The 20,879-nt window shown below is 55.2% G+C and overlaps 1 protein-coding gene across 6 annotated transcripts in view; it reads left to right on the top strand.

Moving 5' to 3' along the window:
- Window positions 1–4,800, top strand: part of kdm5a (lysine demethylase 5A) — a 343,245-nt gene extending 338,445 nt beyond the window's left edge. For 3 of the 6 annotated variants that reach the window (XM_086008547.1, XM_086008546.1, XM_086008544.1), the window contains 3 exons: window positions 1,157–1,377; window positions 2,678–3,070; window positions 4,317–4,800. In XM_086008547.1, coding sequence (XP_085864673.1) covers window positions 1,157–1,377; window positions 2,678–3,070; window positions 4,317–4,523 — 821 coding nt within the window. In that variant the 3' untranslated portion in view covers window positions 4,524–4,800. Of the gene's footprint in view, window positions 1–1,156; window positions 1,378–2,677; window positions 3,071–4,316 lie in introns of those variants that run through there. The other 3 variants (XM_086008550.1, XM_086008549.1, XM_086008548.1) reach the window with 3 other exon arrangements.
- The last annotated feature ends 16,079 nt before the right edge of the window (window positions 4,801–20,879 follow it).

The raw sequence follows: 20,879 nt of genomic DNA, 5'->3' as shown, positions 1-20,879 counted from the left end.
CCAGATCATCTCCAGCAATTGCTTCTTTTGCCTGCACCATCACCTCGAGAGTCCCCCAAGGATCTGTCCTTGGCCCCCCCCGCCTCCTGTTCCTCATTTACATGCTGCCCCTTGGTGAAATCACCCCTAGATATGGGCTGAGGTTTCCCATGTCTCCGAGGACAGCCAGCTCCACCTTGCCACCAGCTCTCCCAGCCCCTCCACTGCCTTTGTTGTCCGACTGTTTCTCTGACGTCCAATATCACATGACCCATATTTTCTTCAACTAAATATTGGGATGACTGAAGCAATTATCTTCAGGCTCTGCAGAAGCACTGTACCCATGCCCCTGATTCCATCCCTGCACCGGCCACTGTCTCAGTCTGAACTAGACTGTTGGCAACCTCTCTCTGCCCTGTTCAACCGGAACCGAGATTTCAACCTTGAATCCTCTCCATCACAGAGACTGCTTATTTCCACCTCCGTAACTTGGCCATTCTCTGCCTCTATGTAAGCTTTTCTGCTGCCTATATTCATACCCATAATATGTTTTTGTCACCTCCAGGCTTGACGATTCCAACTCATTGGGGGTGGGATGGGGTGCAGAATCTGGGGGGCGGGGAGTTGCAGGATTTCGGGTGGGGGGGGGCGGAGTTGCAGGATTTCGGGGGTGGGGTGGGGTGCAGGATCTGGAGGGCGGGGAGTTGCAGGATTTCGGGGGGGGAGTTGCAGGATTTCGGGGGTGGGATGGGGTGCAGGATCTGGGGGGCGGGGAGTTGCAGGATTTCGGGGGGGGAGTTGCAGGATTTCGGGGGTGGGATGGGGTGCAGGATCTGGGGGGCGGGGAGTTGCAGGATTTCGGGGGGGGAGTTGCAGGATTTCGGGGGTGGGATGGGGTGCAGGATCTGGGGGGCGGGGAGTTGCAGGATTTCGGGGGGGTAGTTGCAGGATCTGGGGGGCGGGGAGTTGCAGGATTTCGGCGGGGGGGTCCAGTTTCTAATCAGAGTATGGCTTAAACAGTTCTGCAAAGTCAGTTTTTGACTGAGAAACATGTCGTTGCTCATTACTATTACAAGATTATCTTTAAAATCAAATCGAAGTAACCTTCATGGTTGACATGTAGCTCATCGACTACATAGTTGACAGATACCACTTGTTAACCCATATATTCTCCCAGGTACGGGAACTCCTCGAAAACAACCCCGTAAGACGCCATTGGTTCCCCGTAGCTTGGAGCCCCCTGTCCTGGAGCTGTCACACAGTGCGAAGGTTCAGCTGGAGGAGCTGATGATGGTGGGAGATCTTCTGGAAGTATCCCTAGATGAGACACAGCACATTTGGAGAATACTGCAGGCTACACACCTTCCTGCTGAGGACAGATTTCTGCAGATATTAGAGGTATCTCCTCTGATCCTTTTCCTGATTCCCTTTGTCTATCCTTTCAGATTTCTTGTACAGGAAGGATGGGCAGTCCTTCATCATCTTAGCACTGTGGAAGTAAGTTGTTTGTGGCCAAGCCTCTGAGAGGGTATGATACAGGCAGTAAAACATCTCCATATACAAGAAAAAGTTAAGGAGGTTGGGCTTCTGTTCTCCCAAAGCCAAAGAGTAGACTTCATGATAATCTGATTAACATTTTTGAGATTAACAGGGAAAATTGTTCATTATGGGAAATCGTTCAAATACCAGGAGACACGAGTTAAAAAAGGAGGAAGTTGGGAGTAAGAAGAAATGTCTGAGAACTTTTTCCATCCACTGTGTAATGGAGTTGTGGAATAAGTTATGAGGGAATAACAGAGGCAGACAGAAGTATAAATGGAGTCAAGGGCTAAGTGTAAGTTTGTGGAGGGATTGGAGGATTTGGTGAGTAGTGGGAGGATCTTCACCATTGACCAGAAACTTAACTGGACCAGCCACATAAATACTGTTGTCAACAGGAGCAGGTCAGAGGCTGGGTATTATGCAGCGAGTGCCTCACCTCCTGACTCCACAAAGCCTTTCCACCATCTACAAGGCACAAGTCAGGAGTGTGATGGAATACTCTCCACTTGCCTGGATGAGTGCAGCTCCAACAGCACTCAAGAAGCTCAACACCATCCAGGACAAAGCAGCCCGCTTGATTGGCACCCCATCCACCACCTTAAACATTCACTCCCTCCACCACCGGCGTATCATGGCTGCAGTGTGTACCATCTACAAGATGCACTGCAGCAACTCGCCAAGGCTTCTTCGGCAGCACCTCCCAAACCCGCGACCTCTACCACCTAGACGGACAAGGGTAGCAGACGCATGGGAACACCTCCAAGTTCCCCTCCAAGTCACACACCATCCTGACTTACAAATATATCGCCGATCCATCATTGTTGCTGGGTCAAAATCCTGGAACTCCCTACCTAACAACACTGTGGGAGCACCTTCAGCACATGGACTGCAGCGGTTCAAGAAGGCGGCTCACCACCACCTTCTCGAGGGCAATTAGGGATGGGCAATAAATGCTGGCCTTGCCAACGATGCCCACATCACATGAACAAATTTTTAAAAAGGCTGGTCAATAGAAAAGGAACTGCCTTGTTTAGACCCGGTGACCTTTTCCTGGTCCTGTGTTTCTCTCCTGTTATTGTAATAAATGTTATATTCAGTTATGTGATGGTCAAACCTCCTTTTCTTTCCTCCTTTGACAACTGTTGCTGTATTTCAGGATGATGGCCCAGAGGAAAAATCCATCAGAATTAAAGTCAAGGATTCTTCTGACAAAAAACGAAAACGAAAACTGGAAAAAACAGAACTGTTCTTAGGGGAGAGCAAGAAGTTAAAGGAACTGAGAAAGTTCGACAAACCCAAAAAGAAAAAGCTAAAACTGAACCCTGAGAAAATGAAAGAACAGAGCAAACTAGGGAAGAAATTGGGCAAAGAGGAAAAAGAGAAGAAGAAAAAAGAGAAATCCAAAGAGAGTGGCGAGAAAATGTTAGAAAAGAAGAAAGAAAAGAAAGTGATTTTACCAGCTCGGGAGGACTGGTCTGCAGCAGAGGACTCTGAGGATGAAAATGCTGTTTGTGCTGCATTGAACTGTCAGCGCCCATGTGGAGAAGAGGTTAGCAGTTATGATATTGCAGCACCAATGTCAACCAGTGCTGGTTAGAGCCAGAAGCAAGTCACATTGTGCTTCAATCTGCCCTTGGCTTAGTTCCTTGCCTGTAGCGCACTCAGTAACGGGCAATTTATCAAGCACCTTCTCTAAAGCAGACTGTATATTATTGGTCTGTTACTCACACTTATCCCCAGTACAATTGGGAGCAGGATGTTTGTTGGTCATGTGTCATACTTCTTTTGGACTTTTGTGTGTTCAAGATCTAGTGAACTGGATATTTGAGTAGATTATTAATGGGTGAATGGCAGTTAGTTAAGTTAATTTTAAACATTTTTATATTTCACAATTAATAAATTTTTAATCTTAAAACAGGAAAAACAGTGGATTTGTATTTTCAATAGTTTAACCACACTATCATTTACCCAAAAGTTACCGTAGCAGTCACATTCCTACATCTAACTACTTTGCCTCAGTTCACAGGTATTCTACCCCTGCTGGACCTAGTTCACAGAGACACTGTACCCCATACAACTCCCCACCCTCTGAGACTCTTCCAATTCAAGCAGGTATATTCTTCCACACCCCCACCCCAGTTCATGCAAAAACACTCCCCCCTCTGCACATTCTCAGTTGATGCTGGCACTCTCCTTCCTTATGTTCACCCCCACCCCCAGCACTGCTTCCAGCTTCTATCCCTTTCCCTTTCCCCTTCATTGCCATCCATTTCTGCTCTCTCCTTCATGTCAGCTCCTATCTGACTCCTGCTGCTAATGAAGCACTGCGTACAGTGATCAGGAACCCCTGTCCTTGTAAGAATCCCAGACACAGCATGCAGTGGTTGGAATCACTCCACTACTGTTGGCACTCAGGAGTAGCATTGAGGGGATCATTCTTAACTAAATGTTGTTGGCAAACACTGACACCTAGCCCACACCCGTGGAATACCGTTGGTTACCATGTATGATGAAGGTGATGCCTTTTTTATGGCGGACTAGACGTGATGCATTTCTTAAAACCTGGTTACTATCAGACTTAATTTTAAAAGTCCCTTTTGGTGCAGTGAGAGTGGGTTAGATCTGCTGTGAGTATGTTGCTTTAATCAGTTTCATGTGCAACAGTCAGACAGTCTGCCTGGACTACATTCCTCTAGTTACTCTGCTTCTGTTGAAATTAATGGGCAGCACAACTTGTGTGTTGTGTGGCAGAAAGCCAAGTCTTTTGTAACATTTACTGGGTTTGTGTGCTACAGGTTGACTGGGTGCAGTGCGATGGAGGCTGTGACGAATGGTTCCACCAGGTCTGTGTGGGTGTCTCTTCTGAGATGGCAGAGAATGAGGATTACATCTGTACTGGGTGTACCAGGCAAGTGGCTCCAGGCTTCAGAGGAGCTGGGCAAGGGCTACCTGGAACATACAGTGCCACATCGTTCTTGGAGGACTCAAAGGACAGCAGCTAGTCCCATATTACTGCCTTTCATGGAAAGTACTGTCAAGCTATCGGCTTAAAACAGGACCACAGTCAGAACTGATGCGCACAGCACTGTGTCAAAGAAATCCCTTGCACCCTGCATTTTTAAGGAGGGACGTGAAGAATAAGGTTAAGATTAACGTTGTGAAAAAGTGGGGTCAGAGACATCTCTGTGCTCCTCACAGCGCTTGGAAAGAAACCCCCTCACACTTGGGGTAGCTGAGGGAGTGGGGTAGGGGAAGTCGAGGGTGCTGGGGGAGTGGGGAGCCGGGAGGGGGTGCCGGAGCGGAGAGGGGGGAGCCGGATTCCACAATACATTCCCGTCAGGCACGTGCTATGCTCTTCTCCAGCTCTGTAGCAAGAGGGCAAGAATGTCATTCGTTTTAAGTATTTTAACCTTCTCTTCTGTTTAAAGTCATTTTAATTATATTGAGACCTGTATAGACAGTTTGAAATTGAACCTTTTTGTTGTATTGCACCTTTTACATATTTTTAGAGCAGGCCCTTTGTTTAAAAATGTAGGGTGTGTCACAGTCAGGTGTTGGCAGTTTTTACCAAGTGTAAATGTCTTTCCTGCACCACCTGGAGTCTGTTTTGGATAAAATGAGTTGTAAGTCCACTGCACAGAGATACTTTCAGATGCTGTATGTGTACACAGCTCCCTTGTTGAACAAGGGAACAACAATACCTCTAAACCGAGTGCACAGATGAGATCACAGTGAATGGAGTACATGCACCAATTATGCCTTGGGACCCAGCTAAAGTAACCGGGACAAACACATTCTTCCTCGTTCCCCAGTCATTTTATGTATTTATGCAGGTTTTGCTGTAAGATACTAGGCTGTTTAAACTTTTTGTAGATGTTTCTCTTTTTATTTATCTTAATTTTCTTTTTGTTTTTTTTGGTAAACTTGTTTATTTTGTCGATGTAATGTGTGTCGGGATGTAACCTCTTTACCCAAGTCTGAGGAACAATCGCTCGTTGCAAGTTACAAACCCCAATACAGCAACCATAACAACTGGTGGGATTACTACTTTTTTTGGTGTGGAATTTTTTTGCGTGTACTCTTAAGATAGAGGAAATGGAATGTACATCACACTCGAACCGTTTAGCCGGCCATATTTGTCAAACAGCAGCTCACACATTGACACTGAAAGCTCTGTAGTAAAAGTTTATTCTTACCATCAGGATGTGAGAGGACAACACTCATCCAACACTTTGGCTGCAGAGTTCAGACAAGGCACAACGGTGGTGTAACTGATTACAGAGAACACTAACATGCCCCAGTTCAGAGAACGCACAGCACTGGCCCGGCCGAGTTTGAAGAACGCACAGCGCAATGCTATACGAGGCTAATACACCGAGTTCAGAGAACGCAACACACTCGCTCCCGACTTTTGAGAACACACAGTGCTCACACTCCCGAGTTCAGAGAACGCACAGCGCTGACACTCCCAAAATCACAGAACACACAGCGCTGACACTCCCGAGTTCAGAGCACGCACAGCGCCCACACTCCCGAATACTGAGAATGCACAGCGCTCATGCTCCCGAGTTCAGAGAACGCACATCGCTCACACTCCCAAGTTCAGAGAACGCACATCGCTCACACTCCCGAGTTCAGAGAATGCACAGCGCTCACACTCCCGAGTTCAGAGAACGCACAGCGCTCACACTCCCGAATACAGAGAACGCACAACGTTGAATCTCCCGAGTTCAGAGCACGCACAGCAATCACACTCCCGAGTTCAGAGAACGCACAGCGCTCACGCTCCCGAGTTCAGAGAATGCACAACGTTGAATCTCCCGAGTTCAGAGAATGCACAGCGCGGACACTCCCGAGTTCAGACACGCACAGCGCCCACACTCCCGAATACAGAGAACGCACAGCGCCGACACTCCCGAGTTCAGAGAAGGCACAGCGCTCACACTCCCGAGTTCAGAGAACGCACAGCGCTCACGCTCCCGAATACCGAGAACGCACAGCGCCGACACTCCCGAGTTCAGAGCACGCAGAGCGCTGACACTCCCGAGTTCAGAGAACGCACAGCGCTCACGCTCCCGAGTTCAGAGCGCGCACAGCGCTGACACTCCCGAGTTCAGAGAACGCACAGCGCTCATCCTCCCGAAATCAGAGAACGCACAGCGCTCACACTCCACAGTTCAGAGAATGCACAGCGCTCACGCTCCCGTGTTCAGAGAACGCACAGCGCTCACGCTCCCGAGTTCAGAGAATGCACAACGTTGAATCTCCCGAGTTCAGAGAATGCACAGCGCGGACACTCCCGAGTTCAGAGCACGCACAGCGCCCACACTCCCGAGTTCAGAGAACGCACAGCGCCGACACTCCCGAGTTCAGAGAACGCACAGCGCTCACGCTCCCTAGTTCAGAGAACGCACAGCGCTCACACTCCGGAAATCACAGAACACACAGCGCTCACACTCCCGAGTTCAGAGAACGCACAGCGCTGACACTCCCGAATACAGAGAACGCACAGCGCCGACACTCCCGAGTTCAGAGCACGCACAGCGCTGACACTCCCGAATACAGAGAACGCACAGCGCCGACACTCCCGAGTTCAAAGAACGCACAACGCTCTTGCTCCCGTGTTCAGAGAACGCACAGTGCTCACGCTCCCGAGTTCAGAGAATGCACAACGTTGAATCTCCCGAATACAGAGAACGCACAGCGCCGACACTCCCGAATTCAGAGAACGCACAGCACTGACACTCCCGAGTTCAGAGCACGCACAGCGCACGCGCTCCCGAGTTCAGAGAACGCACAGCGCTTACGCTCCTGAGTTCAGAGAACGCATAGCGCTGACACTCCCGAGTTCAGAGAACGCACAGCGCTCACGCTCCCGAATACAGAGAATGCACAGCGCTCACGCTCCCGAATACAGAGAATGCACAGCGCTCACGCTCCCGAGTTCAGAGAACGCATAGCGCTGACACTCCCAAAATCACAGAATGCACAGCGCTGACACTCCCGAATACAGAGAATGCACAGCGCCGACACTCCTGAGTTCAGAGAACGCACAGCGCTCATCCTCCCGAGTTCAGAGAACGCACAGCGCCGACACTCCCGAGTTCAGAGCACGCACAACGTTGAATCTCCCGAATACAGAGAACGCACAGCGCCGACACTCCCGAATTCAGAGAACGCACAGCGCTGACACTCCCGAGTTCAGAGCACGCACAGCACACACGCTCCCGAGTTCAGAGAACGCACAGCGCTCACGCTCCCGAATACAGAGAACGCACAGCGCCGACACTCCCGAATTCAGAGAACGCACAGCGCCGACACTCCCGAATACAGAGAACGCACAGCGCCGACACTCCCGAGTTCAGAGAATGCACAACGTTGAATCTCCCGAGTTCAGAGAATGCACAGCGCGGACACTCCCGAGTTCAGAGCACGCACAGCGCCCACACTCCCGAATACAGAGAACGCACAGCGCCGACACTCCCGAGTTCAGAGAACGCACAACGCTCATGCTCCCGTGTTCAGAGAACGCATAGCGCTGACACTCCCAAAATCACAGAACACACAGCGCGGACACTCCCGATTTCAGAGCACGCACAGCGCCCACACTCCCGAATACAGAGAACGCACAGCGCCGACACTCCCGAGTTCAGAGAACGCACAACGCTCACGCTCCCGAGTTCAGAGAATGCACAACGTTGAATCTGCCGAATACAGAGAACGCACAGCGCACACGCTCCTGAGTTCAGAGAACGCACAGCGCCGACACTCCCGAATTCAGAGAACGCACAGCGCACACGCTCCCGAGTTCAGAGAACGCACAGCGCTCACGCTCCCGAATACAGAGAAGGCACAGGGCTCACACTCCCGAGTTCAGAGAACGCACAGCGCTGACACTCCCAAAATCACAGAATGCACAGCGCTCACACTCCCGAGTTCAGCGAACACACAGCGCTTACACTCCCGAGTTCAGCGAACGCACAGCGCTCACACTCCCGAGTTCAGAGAACGCACAGCGCTCACACTCCCGAGTTCAGAGAAGGCACAGCGCTCACACTCCCGAGTTCAGAGAAGGCACAGCGCTCACACTCCCGTGTTCAGAGAACGCACAGCGCTCACGCTCCCGAGTTCAGAGAATGCACAACGTTGAATCTCCCGAATACAGAGAACGCACAGCGCCGACACTCCCGAATTCAGAGAACGCACAGCGCTGACACTCCCGAGTTAAGAGCACGCACAGCGCACACGCTCCCGAGTTCAGAGAACGCACAGCGCTCACGCTCCCGAATACAGAGAACGCACAGCGCCGACACTCCCGAATTCAGAGAACGCACAGCGCTGACACTCCCGAGTTCAGAGCACGCACAGCGCACACGCTCCCGAGTTCAGAGAACGCACAGCGCTCACGCTCCCGAATACAGAGAATGCACAGCGCTCACACTCCCGAGTTCAGAGAAGGCACAGCGCCCACACTGCCGAATACAGAGAATGCACAGCGCTCACACACCCGAGTTCAGCGAACGCACAGCGCTCACACTCCCGAGTTCAGAGAACGCACAGCGCTGACACTCCCGAGATCAGAGAACGCGCAGCGCTCACACTCCCGAATACAGAGAACGCACAGCGCCGACACTCCCGAGTTCAGAGAATGCACAGCGCTCACACTCCCGAGTTCAGAGCACGCACAACGTTGAAACTCTCGAGTTCAGAGAATGCACAGCGCGGACACTCCCGAGTTCAGAGCACGCACAACGCTCATGCTCCCGTGTTCAGAGAACACACAACGCTCATGCTCCCGTGTTCAGAGAACGCATAGCGCTGACACTCCCAAAATCACAGAATGCACAGTGCTGACACTCCCGAGTTCAGAGCACGCACAGCGCCCACACTGCCGAATACAGAGAACGCACAGCGCTCATCCTCCCGAGTTCAGAGAACGCACAGCGCTCACACTCCCGAGTTCAGCGAACGCACAACGCTCACACTCCCGAGTTCAGAGAACGCACAGCGCTCACACTCCCGAGTTCAGCGAACGCACAGCGCTCACACTCCCGAGCTCAGAGAACGCACAGCGCTCACACTCCAGAGTTCAGAGCACGCACAGCGCTCACACTCCCGAGTTCAGAGAAGGCACAGCGCTCACACTCACGTGTTCAGAGAACGCACAGCGCTCACACTCCCGAGTTCAGAGAACGCACAGCGCTGACACTCCCGAGTTCAGAGCATGCGCAGCGCTCACACTCCCGAATACAGAGAACGCGCAGCGCCGACACTCCCGAGTTCAGAGAATGCACAGCGCTCACACTCCCGAGTTCAGAGAACGCACAGCGCTGACAGTCCCGAGTTCAGAGAACGCACAGCGCTCACACTCCCGAGTTCAGAGAATGCATAGCGCTGACACTCCCAAAATCACAGAACGCACAGCGCTGACACTCCCGAGTTCAGAGCACGCACAGCGCCTACACTCCCGAATACAGAGAATGCACAGCGCCGACACTCCTGAGTTCAGAGAACGCACAGCGCTGACACTCCCGAGTTCAGAGAACGCACAGCAATCACACTCCCGAAATCACAGAACACACAGCGCTCACACTCCCGAGTTCAGAGCACGCACAGCGCCGACACTCCCGAGTTCAGAGCACGCAGAGCGCTCACACTGCCGAGTTCAGAGAACGCACAGCGCTCACGCTCCCGAGTTCAGAGAACGCACAACATTGAATCTCGCGAGTTCAGAGAATGCACAGCGCGGACACTCCCGAGTTCAGAGCACGCACAGCGCGGACACTCCCGAGTTCAGAGCAGGCACAGCGCCCACACTCCCGAATACAGAGAACGCACAGCGCCGACACTCCCGAGTTCAGAGAACGCACAACGCTCACGCTCCCGAGTTCAGAGAATGCACAACGTTGAATCTGCCGAATACAGAGAACGCACAGCGCACACGCTCCCGAATTCAGAGAACGCACAGCGCACACGCTCCCGAGTTCAGAGAACGCACAGCGCTCACGCTCCCGAATACAGAGAAGGCACAGGGCTCACACTCCCGAGTTCAGAGAACGCACAGCGCTGACACTCCCAAAATCACAGAATGCACAGCGCTCACACTCCCGAGTTCAGCGAACACACAGCGCTTACACTCCCGAGTTCAGCGAACGCACAGCGCTCACACTCCCGAGTTCAGAGAACGCACAGCGCTCACACTCCCGAGTTCAGAGAAGGCACAGCGCTCACACTCCCGTGTTCAGAGAATGCACAGCGCTCACACTCCCGAGTTCAGAGCACGCACAGCGCCCACACTCCCGAATACAGAGAACGCACAGCGCCGACACTCCAGAGTTCAGAGAACGCACAGCGCTCACGCTCCCGAGTTCAGAGAATGCACAACGTTGAATCTCCCGAATACAGAGAACGCACAGCGCCGACACTCCCGAATTCAGAGAACGCACAGCGCTGACACTCCCGAGTTCAGAGCACGCACAGCGCACACGCTCCCGAGTTCAGAGAACGCACAGCGCTCACGCTCCCGAATACAGAGAACGCACAGCGCCGACACTCCCGAATTCAGAGAACGCACAGCGCTGACACTCCCGAGTTCAGAGCACGCACAGCGCACACGCTCCCGAGTTCAGAGAACGCACAGCGCTCACGCTCCCGAATACAGAGAATGCACAGCGCTCACACTCCCGAGTTCAGAGAAGGCACAGCGCCCACACTGCCGAATACAGAGAATGCACAGCGCCGACACTCCTGAGTTCAGAGAACGCACAGCGCTCATCCTCCCGAGTTCAGAGAACGCACAGCGCCGACACTCCCGAGTTCAGAGCACGCACAACGTTGAATCTCCCGAATACAGAGAACGCACAGCGCCGACACTCCCGAATTCAGAGAACGCACAGCGCTGACACTCCCGAGTTCAGAGCACGCACAGCACACACGCTCCCGAGTTCAGAGAACGCACAGCGCTCACGCTCCCGAATACAGAGAACGCACAGCGCCGACACTCCCGAATTCAGAGAACGCACAGCGCCGACACTCCCGAATACAGAGAACGCACAGCGCCGACACTCCCGAGTTCAGAGAATGCACAACGTTGAATCTCCCGAGTTCAGAGAATGCACAGCGCGGACACTCCCGAGTTCAGAGCACGCACAGCGCCCACACTCCCGAATACAGAGAACGCACAGCGCCGACACTCCCGAGTTCAGAGAACGCACAACGCTCATGCTCCCGTGTTCAGAGAACGCATAGCGCTGACACTCCCAAAATCACAGAACACACAGCGCGGACACTCCCGATTTCAGAGCACGCACAGCGCCCACACTCCCGAATACAGAGAACGCACAGCGCCGACACTCCCGAGTTCAGAGAACGCACAACGCTCACGCTCCCGAGTTCAGAGAATGCACAACGTTGAATCTGCCGAATACAGAGAACGCACAGCGCACACGCTCCTGAGTTCAGAGAACGCACAGCGCCGACACTCCCGAATTCAGAGAACGCACAGCGCACACGCTCCCGAGTTCAGAGAACGCACAGCGCTCACGCTCCCGAATACAGAGAAGGCACAGGGCTCACACTCCCGAGTTCAGAGAACGCACAGCGCTGACACTCCCAAAATCACAGAATGCACAGCGCTCACACTCCCGAGTTCAGCGAACACACAGCGCTTACACTCCCGAGTTCAGCGAACGCACAGCGCTCACACTCCCGAGTTCAGAGAACGCACAGCGCTCACACTCCCGAGTTCAGAGAAGGCACAGCGCTCACACTCCCGAGTTCAGAGAAGGCACAGCGCTCACACTCCCGTGTTCAGAGAACGCACAGCGCTCACGCTCCCGAGTTCAGAGAATGCACAACGTTGAATCTCCCGAATACAGAGAACGCACAGCGCCGACACTCCCGAATTCAGAGAACGCACAGCGCTGACACTCCCGAGTTAAGAGCACGCACAGCGCACACGCTCCCGAGTTCAGAGAACGCACAGCGCTCACGCTCCCGAATACAGAGAACGCACAGCGCCGACACTCCCGAATTCAGAGAACGCACAGCGCTGACACTCCCGAGTTCAGAGCACGCACAGCGCACACGCTCCCGAGTTCAGAGAACGCACAGCGCTCACGCTCCCGAATACAGAGAATGCACAGCGCTCACACTCCCGAGTTCAGAGAAGGCACAGCGCCCACACTGCCGAATACAGAGAATGCACAGCGCTCACACACCCGAGTTCAGCGAACGCACAGCGCTCACACTCCCGAGTTCAGAGAACGCACAGCGCTGACACTCCCGAGATCAGAGAACGCGCAGCGCTCACACTCCCGAATACAGAGAACGCACAGCGCCGACACTCCCGAGTTCAGAGAATGCACAGCGCTCACACTCCCGAGTTCAGAGCACGCACAACGTTGAAACTCTCGAGTTCAGAGAATGCACAGCGCGGACACTCCCGAGTTCAGAGCACGCACAACGCTCATGCTCCCGTGTTCAGAGAACACACAACGCTCATGCTCCCGTGTTCAGAGAACGCATAGCGCTGACACTCCCAAAATCACAGAATGCACAGTGCTGACACTCCCGAGTTCAGAGCACGCACAGCGCCCACACTGCCGAATACAGAGAACGCACAGCGCTCATCCTCCCGAGTTCAGAGAACGCACAGCGCTCACACTCCCGAGTTCAGCGAACGCACAACGCTCACACTCCCGAGTTCAGAGAACGCACAGCGCTCACACTCCCGAGTTCAGCGAACGCACAGCGCTCACACTCCCGAGCTCAGAGAACGCACAGCGCTCACACTCCAGAGTTCAGAGCACGCACAGCGCTCACACTCCCGAGTTCAGAGAAGGCACAGCGCTCACACTCACGTGTTCAGAGAACGCACAGCGCTCACACTCCCGAGTTCAGAGAACGCACAGCGCTGACACTCCCGAGTTCAGAGCATGCGCAGCGCTCACACTCCCGAATACAGAGAACGCGCAGCGCCGACACTCCCGAGTTCAGAGAATGCACAGCGCTCACACTCCCGAGTTCAGAGAACGCACAGCGCTGACAGTCCCGAGTTCAGAGAACGCACAGCGCTCACACTCCCGAGTTCAGAGAATGCATAGCGCTGACACTCCCAAAATCACAGAACGCACAGCGCTGACACTCCCGAGTTCAGAGCACGCACAGCGCCTACACTCCCGAATACAGAGAATGCACAGCGCCGACACTCCTGAGTTCAGAGAACGCACAGCGCTGACACTCCCGAGTTCAGAGAACGCACAGCAATCACACTCCCGAAATCACAGAACACACAGCGCTCACACTCCCGAGTTCAGAGCACGCACAGCGCCGACACTCCCGAGTTCAGAGCACGCAGAGCGCTCACACTGCCGAGTTCAGAGAACGCACAGCGCTCACGCTCCCGAGTTCAGAGAACGCACAACATTGAATCTCGCGAGTTCAGAGAATGCACAGCGCGGACACTCCCGAGTTCAGAGCACGCACAGCGCGGACACTCCCGAGTTCAGAGCAGGCACAGCGCCCACACTCCCGAATACAGAGAACGCACAGCGCCGACACTCCCGAGTTCAGAGAACGCACAACGCTCACGCTCCCGAGTTCAGAGAATGCACAACGTTGAATCTGCCGAATACAGAGAACGCACAGCGCACACGCTCCCGAATTCAGAGAACGCACAGCGCACACGCTCCCGAGTTCAGAGAACGCACAGCGCTCACGCTCCCGAATACAGAGAAGGCACAGGGCTCACACTCCCGAGTTCAGAGAACGCACAGCGCTGACACTCCCAAAATCACAGAATGCACAGCGCTCACACTCCCGAGTTCAGCGAACACACAGCGCTTACACTCCCGAGTTCAGCGAACGCACAGCGCTCACACTCCCGAGTTCAGAGAACGCACAGCGCTCACACTCCCGAGTTCAGAGAAGGCACAGCGCTCACACTCCCGTGTTCAGAGAATGCACAGCGCTCACACTCCCGAGTTCAGAGCACGCACAGCGCCCACACTCCCGAATACAGAGAACGCACAGCGCCGACACTCCAGAGTTCAGAGAACGCACAGCGCTCACGCTCCCGAGTTCAGAGAATGCACAACGTTGAATCTCCCGAATACAGAGAACGCACAGCGCCGACACTCCCGAATTCAGAGAACGCACAGCGCTGACACTCCCGAGTTCAGAGCACGCACAGCGCACACGCTCCCGAGTTCAGAGAACGCACAGCGCTCACGCTCCCGAATACAGAGAACGCACAGCGCCGACACTCCCGAATTCAGAGAACGCACAGCGCTGACACTCCCGAGTTCAGAGCACGCACAGCGCACACGCTCCCGAGTTCAGAGAACGCACAGCGCTCACGCTCCCGAATACAGAGAATGCACAGCGCTCACACTCCCGAGTTCAGAGAAGGCACAGCGCCCACACTGCCGAATACAGAGAATGCACAGCGCCGACACTCCTGAGTTCAGAGAACGCACAGCGCTCATCCTCCCGAGTTCAGAGAACGCACAGCGCTCACACTCCCGAGTTCAGCGAACGCACAGCGCTCACACTCCCGAGTTCAGCGAACGCACAGCGCTCACACACCCGAGTTCAGCGAGCGCACAGCGCTCACACTCCCGAGTTCAGAGAACGCACAGCGCTGACACCCGAGATCAGAGAACGCGCAGCGCTCACACTCCCGAATACAGAGAACGCACAGCGCCGACACTCCCGAGTTCAGAGAATGCACAGCGCTCACACTCCCGAGTTCAGAGCACGCACAACGTTGAATCTCTCGAGTTCAGAGAATGCACAGCGCGGACACTCCCGAGTTCAGAGCACGCACAACGCTCATGCTCCCGTGTTCAGAGAACACACAACACTCATGCTCCCGTGTTCAGAGAACGCATAGCGCTGACACTCCCAAAATCACAGAATGCACAGTGCTGACACTCCCGAGTTCAGAGCACGCACAGCGCCCACACTGCCGAATACAGAGAACGCACAGCGCTCATCCTCCCGAGTTCAGAGAACGCACAGCGCTCACACTCCCGAGTTCAGCGAACGCACAACGCTCACACTCCCGAGTTCAGAGAACGCACAGCGCTCACACTCCCGAGTTCAGCGAACGCACAGCGCTCACACTCCCGAGCTCAGAGAACGCACAGCGCTCACACTCCAGAGTTCAGAGCACGCACAGCGCTCACACTCCCGAGTTCAGAGAAGGCACAGCGCTCACACTCACGTGTTCAGAGAACGCACAGCGCTCACACTCCCGAGTTCAGAGAACGCACAGCGCTGACACTCCCGAGTTCAGAGCATGCGCAGCGCTCACACTCCCGAATACAGAGAACGCGCAGCGCCGACACTCCCGAGTTCAGAGAATGCACAGCGCTCACACTCCCGAGTTCAGAGAACGCACAGCGCTGACAGTCCCGAGTTCAGAGAACGCACAGCGCTCACACTCCCGAGTTCAGAGAATGCATAGCGCTGACACTCCCAAAATCACAGAACGCACAGCGCTGACACTCCCGAGTTCAGAGCACGCACAGCGCCTACACTCCCGAATACAGAGAATGCACAGCGCCGACACTCCTGAGTTCAGAGAACGCACAGCGCTGACACTCCCGAGTTCAGAGAACGCACAGCAATCACACTCCCGAAATCACAGAACACACAGCGCTCACACTCCCGAGTTCAGAGCACGCACAGCGCCGACACTCCCGAGTTCAGAGCACGCAGAGCGCTCACACTGCCGAGTTCAGAGAACGCACAGCGCTCACGCTCCCGAGTTCAGAGAACGCACAACATTGAATCTCGCGAGTTCAGAGAATGCACAGCGCGGACACTCCCGAGTTCAGAGCACGCACAGCGCGGACACTCCCGAGTTCAGAGCAGGCACAGCGCCCACACTCCCGAATACAGAGAACGCACAGCGCCGACACTCCCGAGTTCAGAGAACGCACAACGCTCACGCTCCCGAGTTCAGAGAATGCACAACGTTGAATCTGCCGAATACAGAGAACGCACAGCGCACACGCTCCTGAGTTCAGAGAACGCACAGCGCCGACACTCCCGAATTCAGAGAACGCACAGCGCACACGCTCCCGAGTTCAGAGAACGCACAGCGCTCACGCTCCCGAATACAGAGAAGGCACAGGGCTCACACTCCCGAGTTCAGAGAACGCACAGCGCTCACGCTCCCGAGTTCAGTGAATGCACAACGTTGAATCTCCCGAATACAGAGAACGCACAGCGCCGACACTCCCGAATTCAGAGAACGCACAGCGCTGACACTCCCGAGTTCAGAGAACGAACAGCGCTCATCCTCCCGAGTTCAGAGAACGCACAGCGCTCACACTCCCGAGTTCAGCGAACGCACAGCTCTCACACTCCCAAGTTCAGAGAACGCACAGCGCTCACACTCCCGAGTTCAGCGAACGCACAGCGCTCACACTCCCGAGCTCAGAGAACGCACAGCGCTCACACTCCCGAGTTCAGAGAACGCACAGCGCCGACACTCCCGAGTTCAGAGAACGCACAACGCTCATGCTCCTGTGTTCAGAGAACGCATAGCGCTGACACTCCCAAAATCACAGAATGCACAGCGCTGACACTCCCGAGGTCAGAGCACGCACAGCGCCCACACTGCCGAATACAGAGAATGCACAGCGCTGACACTCCCGAGTTCAGAGAACGCACAGCAATCACACTCCCGAGTTCAGAGCATGCACAGCGCAGACACTCCCGAGTTCAGAGAACGAACAGCGCTGACACTCCCGAGTTCAGAGCAGGCACAGCGCACACGCTCCCGAGTTAAGAGCACGCACAGCGCCGACACTCCCGAGTTCAGAGAACGCACAGCGCTCACACTCCCGAGCTCAGAGAACGCACAGCGCCGACACTCCCGAGTTCAGAGCACGCACAGCGCTCACACTCCCGAGTTCAGAGAAGGCACAGCGCTCACACTCCCGTGTTCAGAGAACGCACAGCGCTCACACTCCCGAGTTCAGAGCACGCACAGCGCCCACAGTCCCGAATACAGAGAACGCACAGCGCCGACACTCCAGAGTTCAGAGAACGCACAGCGCTCACGCTCCCGAGTTCAGAGAATGCACAACGTTGAATCTCCCGAATACAGAGAACGCACAGCGCCGACACTCCCGAATTCAGAGAACGCACAGCGCTGACACTCCCGAGTTCAGAGCACGCACAGCGCACACACTGCCGAATACAGAGAATGCACAGCGCCGACACTCCTGAGTTCAGAGAACGCACAGCGCTCATCCTCCCGAGTTCAGAGAACGCACAGCGCTCACACTCCCGAGTTCAGCGAACGCACAGCGCTCACACTCCCGAGTTCAGCGAACGCACAGCGCTCACACACCCGAGTTCAGCGAACGCACAGCGCTCACACTCCTGAGTTCAGAGAACGCACAGCGCTGACACTCCCGAGATCAGAGAACGCGCAGCGCTCACACTCCCGAATACAGAGAACGCACAGCGCCGACACTCCCGAGTTCAGAGAATGCACAGCGGTCACACTCCCGAGTTCAGAGCACGCACAACGTTGAATCTCTCGAGTTCAGAGAATGCACAGCGTGGACACTCCCGAGTTCAGAGCACGCACAACGCTCATGCTCCCGTGTTCAGAGAACGCACAGCGCTCACACTCCCGAGTTCAGAGAAGGCACAGCACTCACACTCCCGTGTTCAGAGAATGCACAGCGCTCACACTCCCGAGTTCAGAGCACGCACAGCGCCCACACTCCCGAATACAGAGAACGCACAGCGCCGACACTCCAGAGTTCAGAGAACGCACAGCGCTCACGCTCCCGAGTTCAGAGAATGCACAACGTTGAATCTCCCGAATACAGAGAACGCACAGCGCCGACACTCCCGAATTCAGAGAACGCACAGCGCTGACACTCCCGAGTTCAGAGCACGCTCAGCGCACACGCTCCCGAGTTCAGAGAACGCACAGCGCTCACGCTCCCGAATACAGAGAACGCAAAGCGCCGACACTCCCGAATTCAGAGAACGCACAGCGCTGACACTCCCGAGTTCAGAGCACGCACAGCGCACACGCTCCCGAGTTCAGAGAACGCACAGCGCTCACGCTCCCGAATACAGAGAATGCACAGCGCTCACACTCCCGAGTTCAGAGAAGGCACAGCGCCCACACTGCCGAATACAGAGAATGCACAGCGCCGACACTCCTGAGTTCAGAGAACGCACAGCGCTCATCCTCCCGAGTTCAGAGAACGCACAGCGCCGACACTCCCGAGTTCAGAGCACGCACAACGTTGAATCTCCCGAATACAGAGAACGCACAGCGCCGACACTCCCGAATTCAGAGAACGCACAGCGCTGACACTCCCGAGTTCAGAGCACGCACAGCACACACGCTCCCGAGTTCAGAGAACGCACAGCGCTCACGCTCCCGAATACAGAGAACGCACAGCGCCGACACTCCCGAATTCAGAGAACGCACAGCGCTGACACTCCCGAGTTCAGAGCACGCACAGCGCACACGCTCCCGAGTTCAGAGAACGCACAGCGCTCACGCTCCCGAATACAGAGAATGCACAGCGCTCACACTCCCGAGTTCAGAGAAGGCACAGCGCCCACACTGCCGAATACAGAGAATGCACAGCGCCGACACTCCTGAGTTCAGAGAACGCACAGCGCTCATCCTCCCGAGTTCAGAGAACGCACAGCGCTCACACTCCCGAGTTCAGCGAACGCACAGCGCTCACACTCCCGAGTTCAGCGAACGCACAGCGCTCACACACCCGAGTTCAGCGAACGCACAGCGCTCACACTCCCGAGTTCAGCGAACGCACAGCGCTCACACTCCTGAGTTCAGAGAACGCACAGCGCTCACACTCCCGAGTTCAGCGAACGCACAGCGCTCACACTCCCGAGCTCAGAGAACGCACAGCGCTCACACTCCCGAGTTCAGAGAAGGCACAGCGCTCACGCTCCCGAGTTCAGAGAACGCACAGTGCCGCCACTCCCGAGTTCAGAGAATGCACAACGTTGAATCTCCCGAGTTCAGAGAATGCACAGCGCGGACACTCCCGAGTTCAGAGCACGCACAGCGCCCACACTCCCGAATACAGAGAACGCACAGCGCCGACACTCCCGAGTTCAGAGAACGCACAACGCTCATGCTCCCGTGTTCAGAGAACGCATAGCGCTGACACACCCAAAATCACAGAACACACAGCGCGGACACTCCCGATTTCAGAGCACGCACAGCGCCCACACTCCCGAATACAGAGAACGCACAGCGCCGACACTCCCGAGTTCAGAGAACGCACAACGCTCACGCTCCCGAGTTCAGAGAATGCACAACGTTGAATCTGCCGAATACAGAGAACGCACAGCGCACACGCTCCTGAGTTCAGAGAACGCACAGCGCCGACACTCCCGAATTCAGAGAACGCACAGCGCACACGCTCCCGAGTTCAGAGAACGCACAGCGCTCACGCTCCCGAATACAGAGAAGGCACAGGGCTCACACTCCCGAGTTCAGAGAACGCACAGCGCTGACACTCCCAAAATCACAGAATGCACAGCGCTCACACTCCCGAGTTCAGCGAACACACAGCGCTTACACTCCCGAGTTCAGCGAACGCACAGCGCTCACACTCCCGAGTTCAGAGAACGCACAGCGCTCACACTCCCGAGTTCAGAGAAGGCACAGCGCTCACACTCCCGTGTTCAGAGAATGCACAGCGCTCACACTCCCGAGTTCAGAGCACGCACAGCGCCCACACTCCCGAATACAGAGAACGCACAGCGCCGACACTCCAGAGTTCAGAGAACGCACAGCGCTCACGCTCCCGAGTTCAGAGAATGCACAACGTTGAATCTCCCGAATACAGAGAACGCACAGCGCCGACACTCCCGAATTCAGAGAACGCACAGCGCTGACACTCCCGAGTTCAGAGCACGCACAGCGCACACGCTCCCGAGTTCAGAGAACGCACAGCGCTCACGCTCCCGAATACAGAGAACGCACAGCGCCGACACTCCCGAATTCAGAGAACGCACAGCGCTGACACTCCCGAGTTCAGAGCACGCACAGCGCACACGCTCCCGAGTTCAGAGAACGCACAGCGCTCACGCTCCCGAATACAGAGAATGCACAGCGCTCACACTCCCGAGTTCAGAGAAGGCACAGCGCCCACACTGCCGAATACAGAGAATGCACAGCGCTCACACTCCCGAGTTCAGCGAACGCACAGCGCTCACACTCCCGAGCTCAGAGAACGCACAGCGCTCACACTCCCGAGTTCAGAGAAGGCACAGCGCTCACGCTCCCGAGTTCAGAGAACGCACAGTGCCGCCACTCCCGAGTTCAGAGA

Source organism: Somniosus microcephalus, chromosome 16 (genome assembly GCF_052327205.1).
Source record: "Somniosus microcephalus isolate GS21.2 chromosome 16, FLI_Smic_1.0, whole genome shotgun sequence".
Lineage (NCBI taxonomy): Eukaryota > Metazoa > Chordata > Chondrichthyes > Squaliformes > Somniosidae > Somniosus > Somniosus microcephalus.
This window is presented reverse-complemented; position numbering and strand designations above follow the sequence as displayed.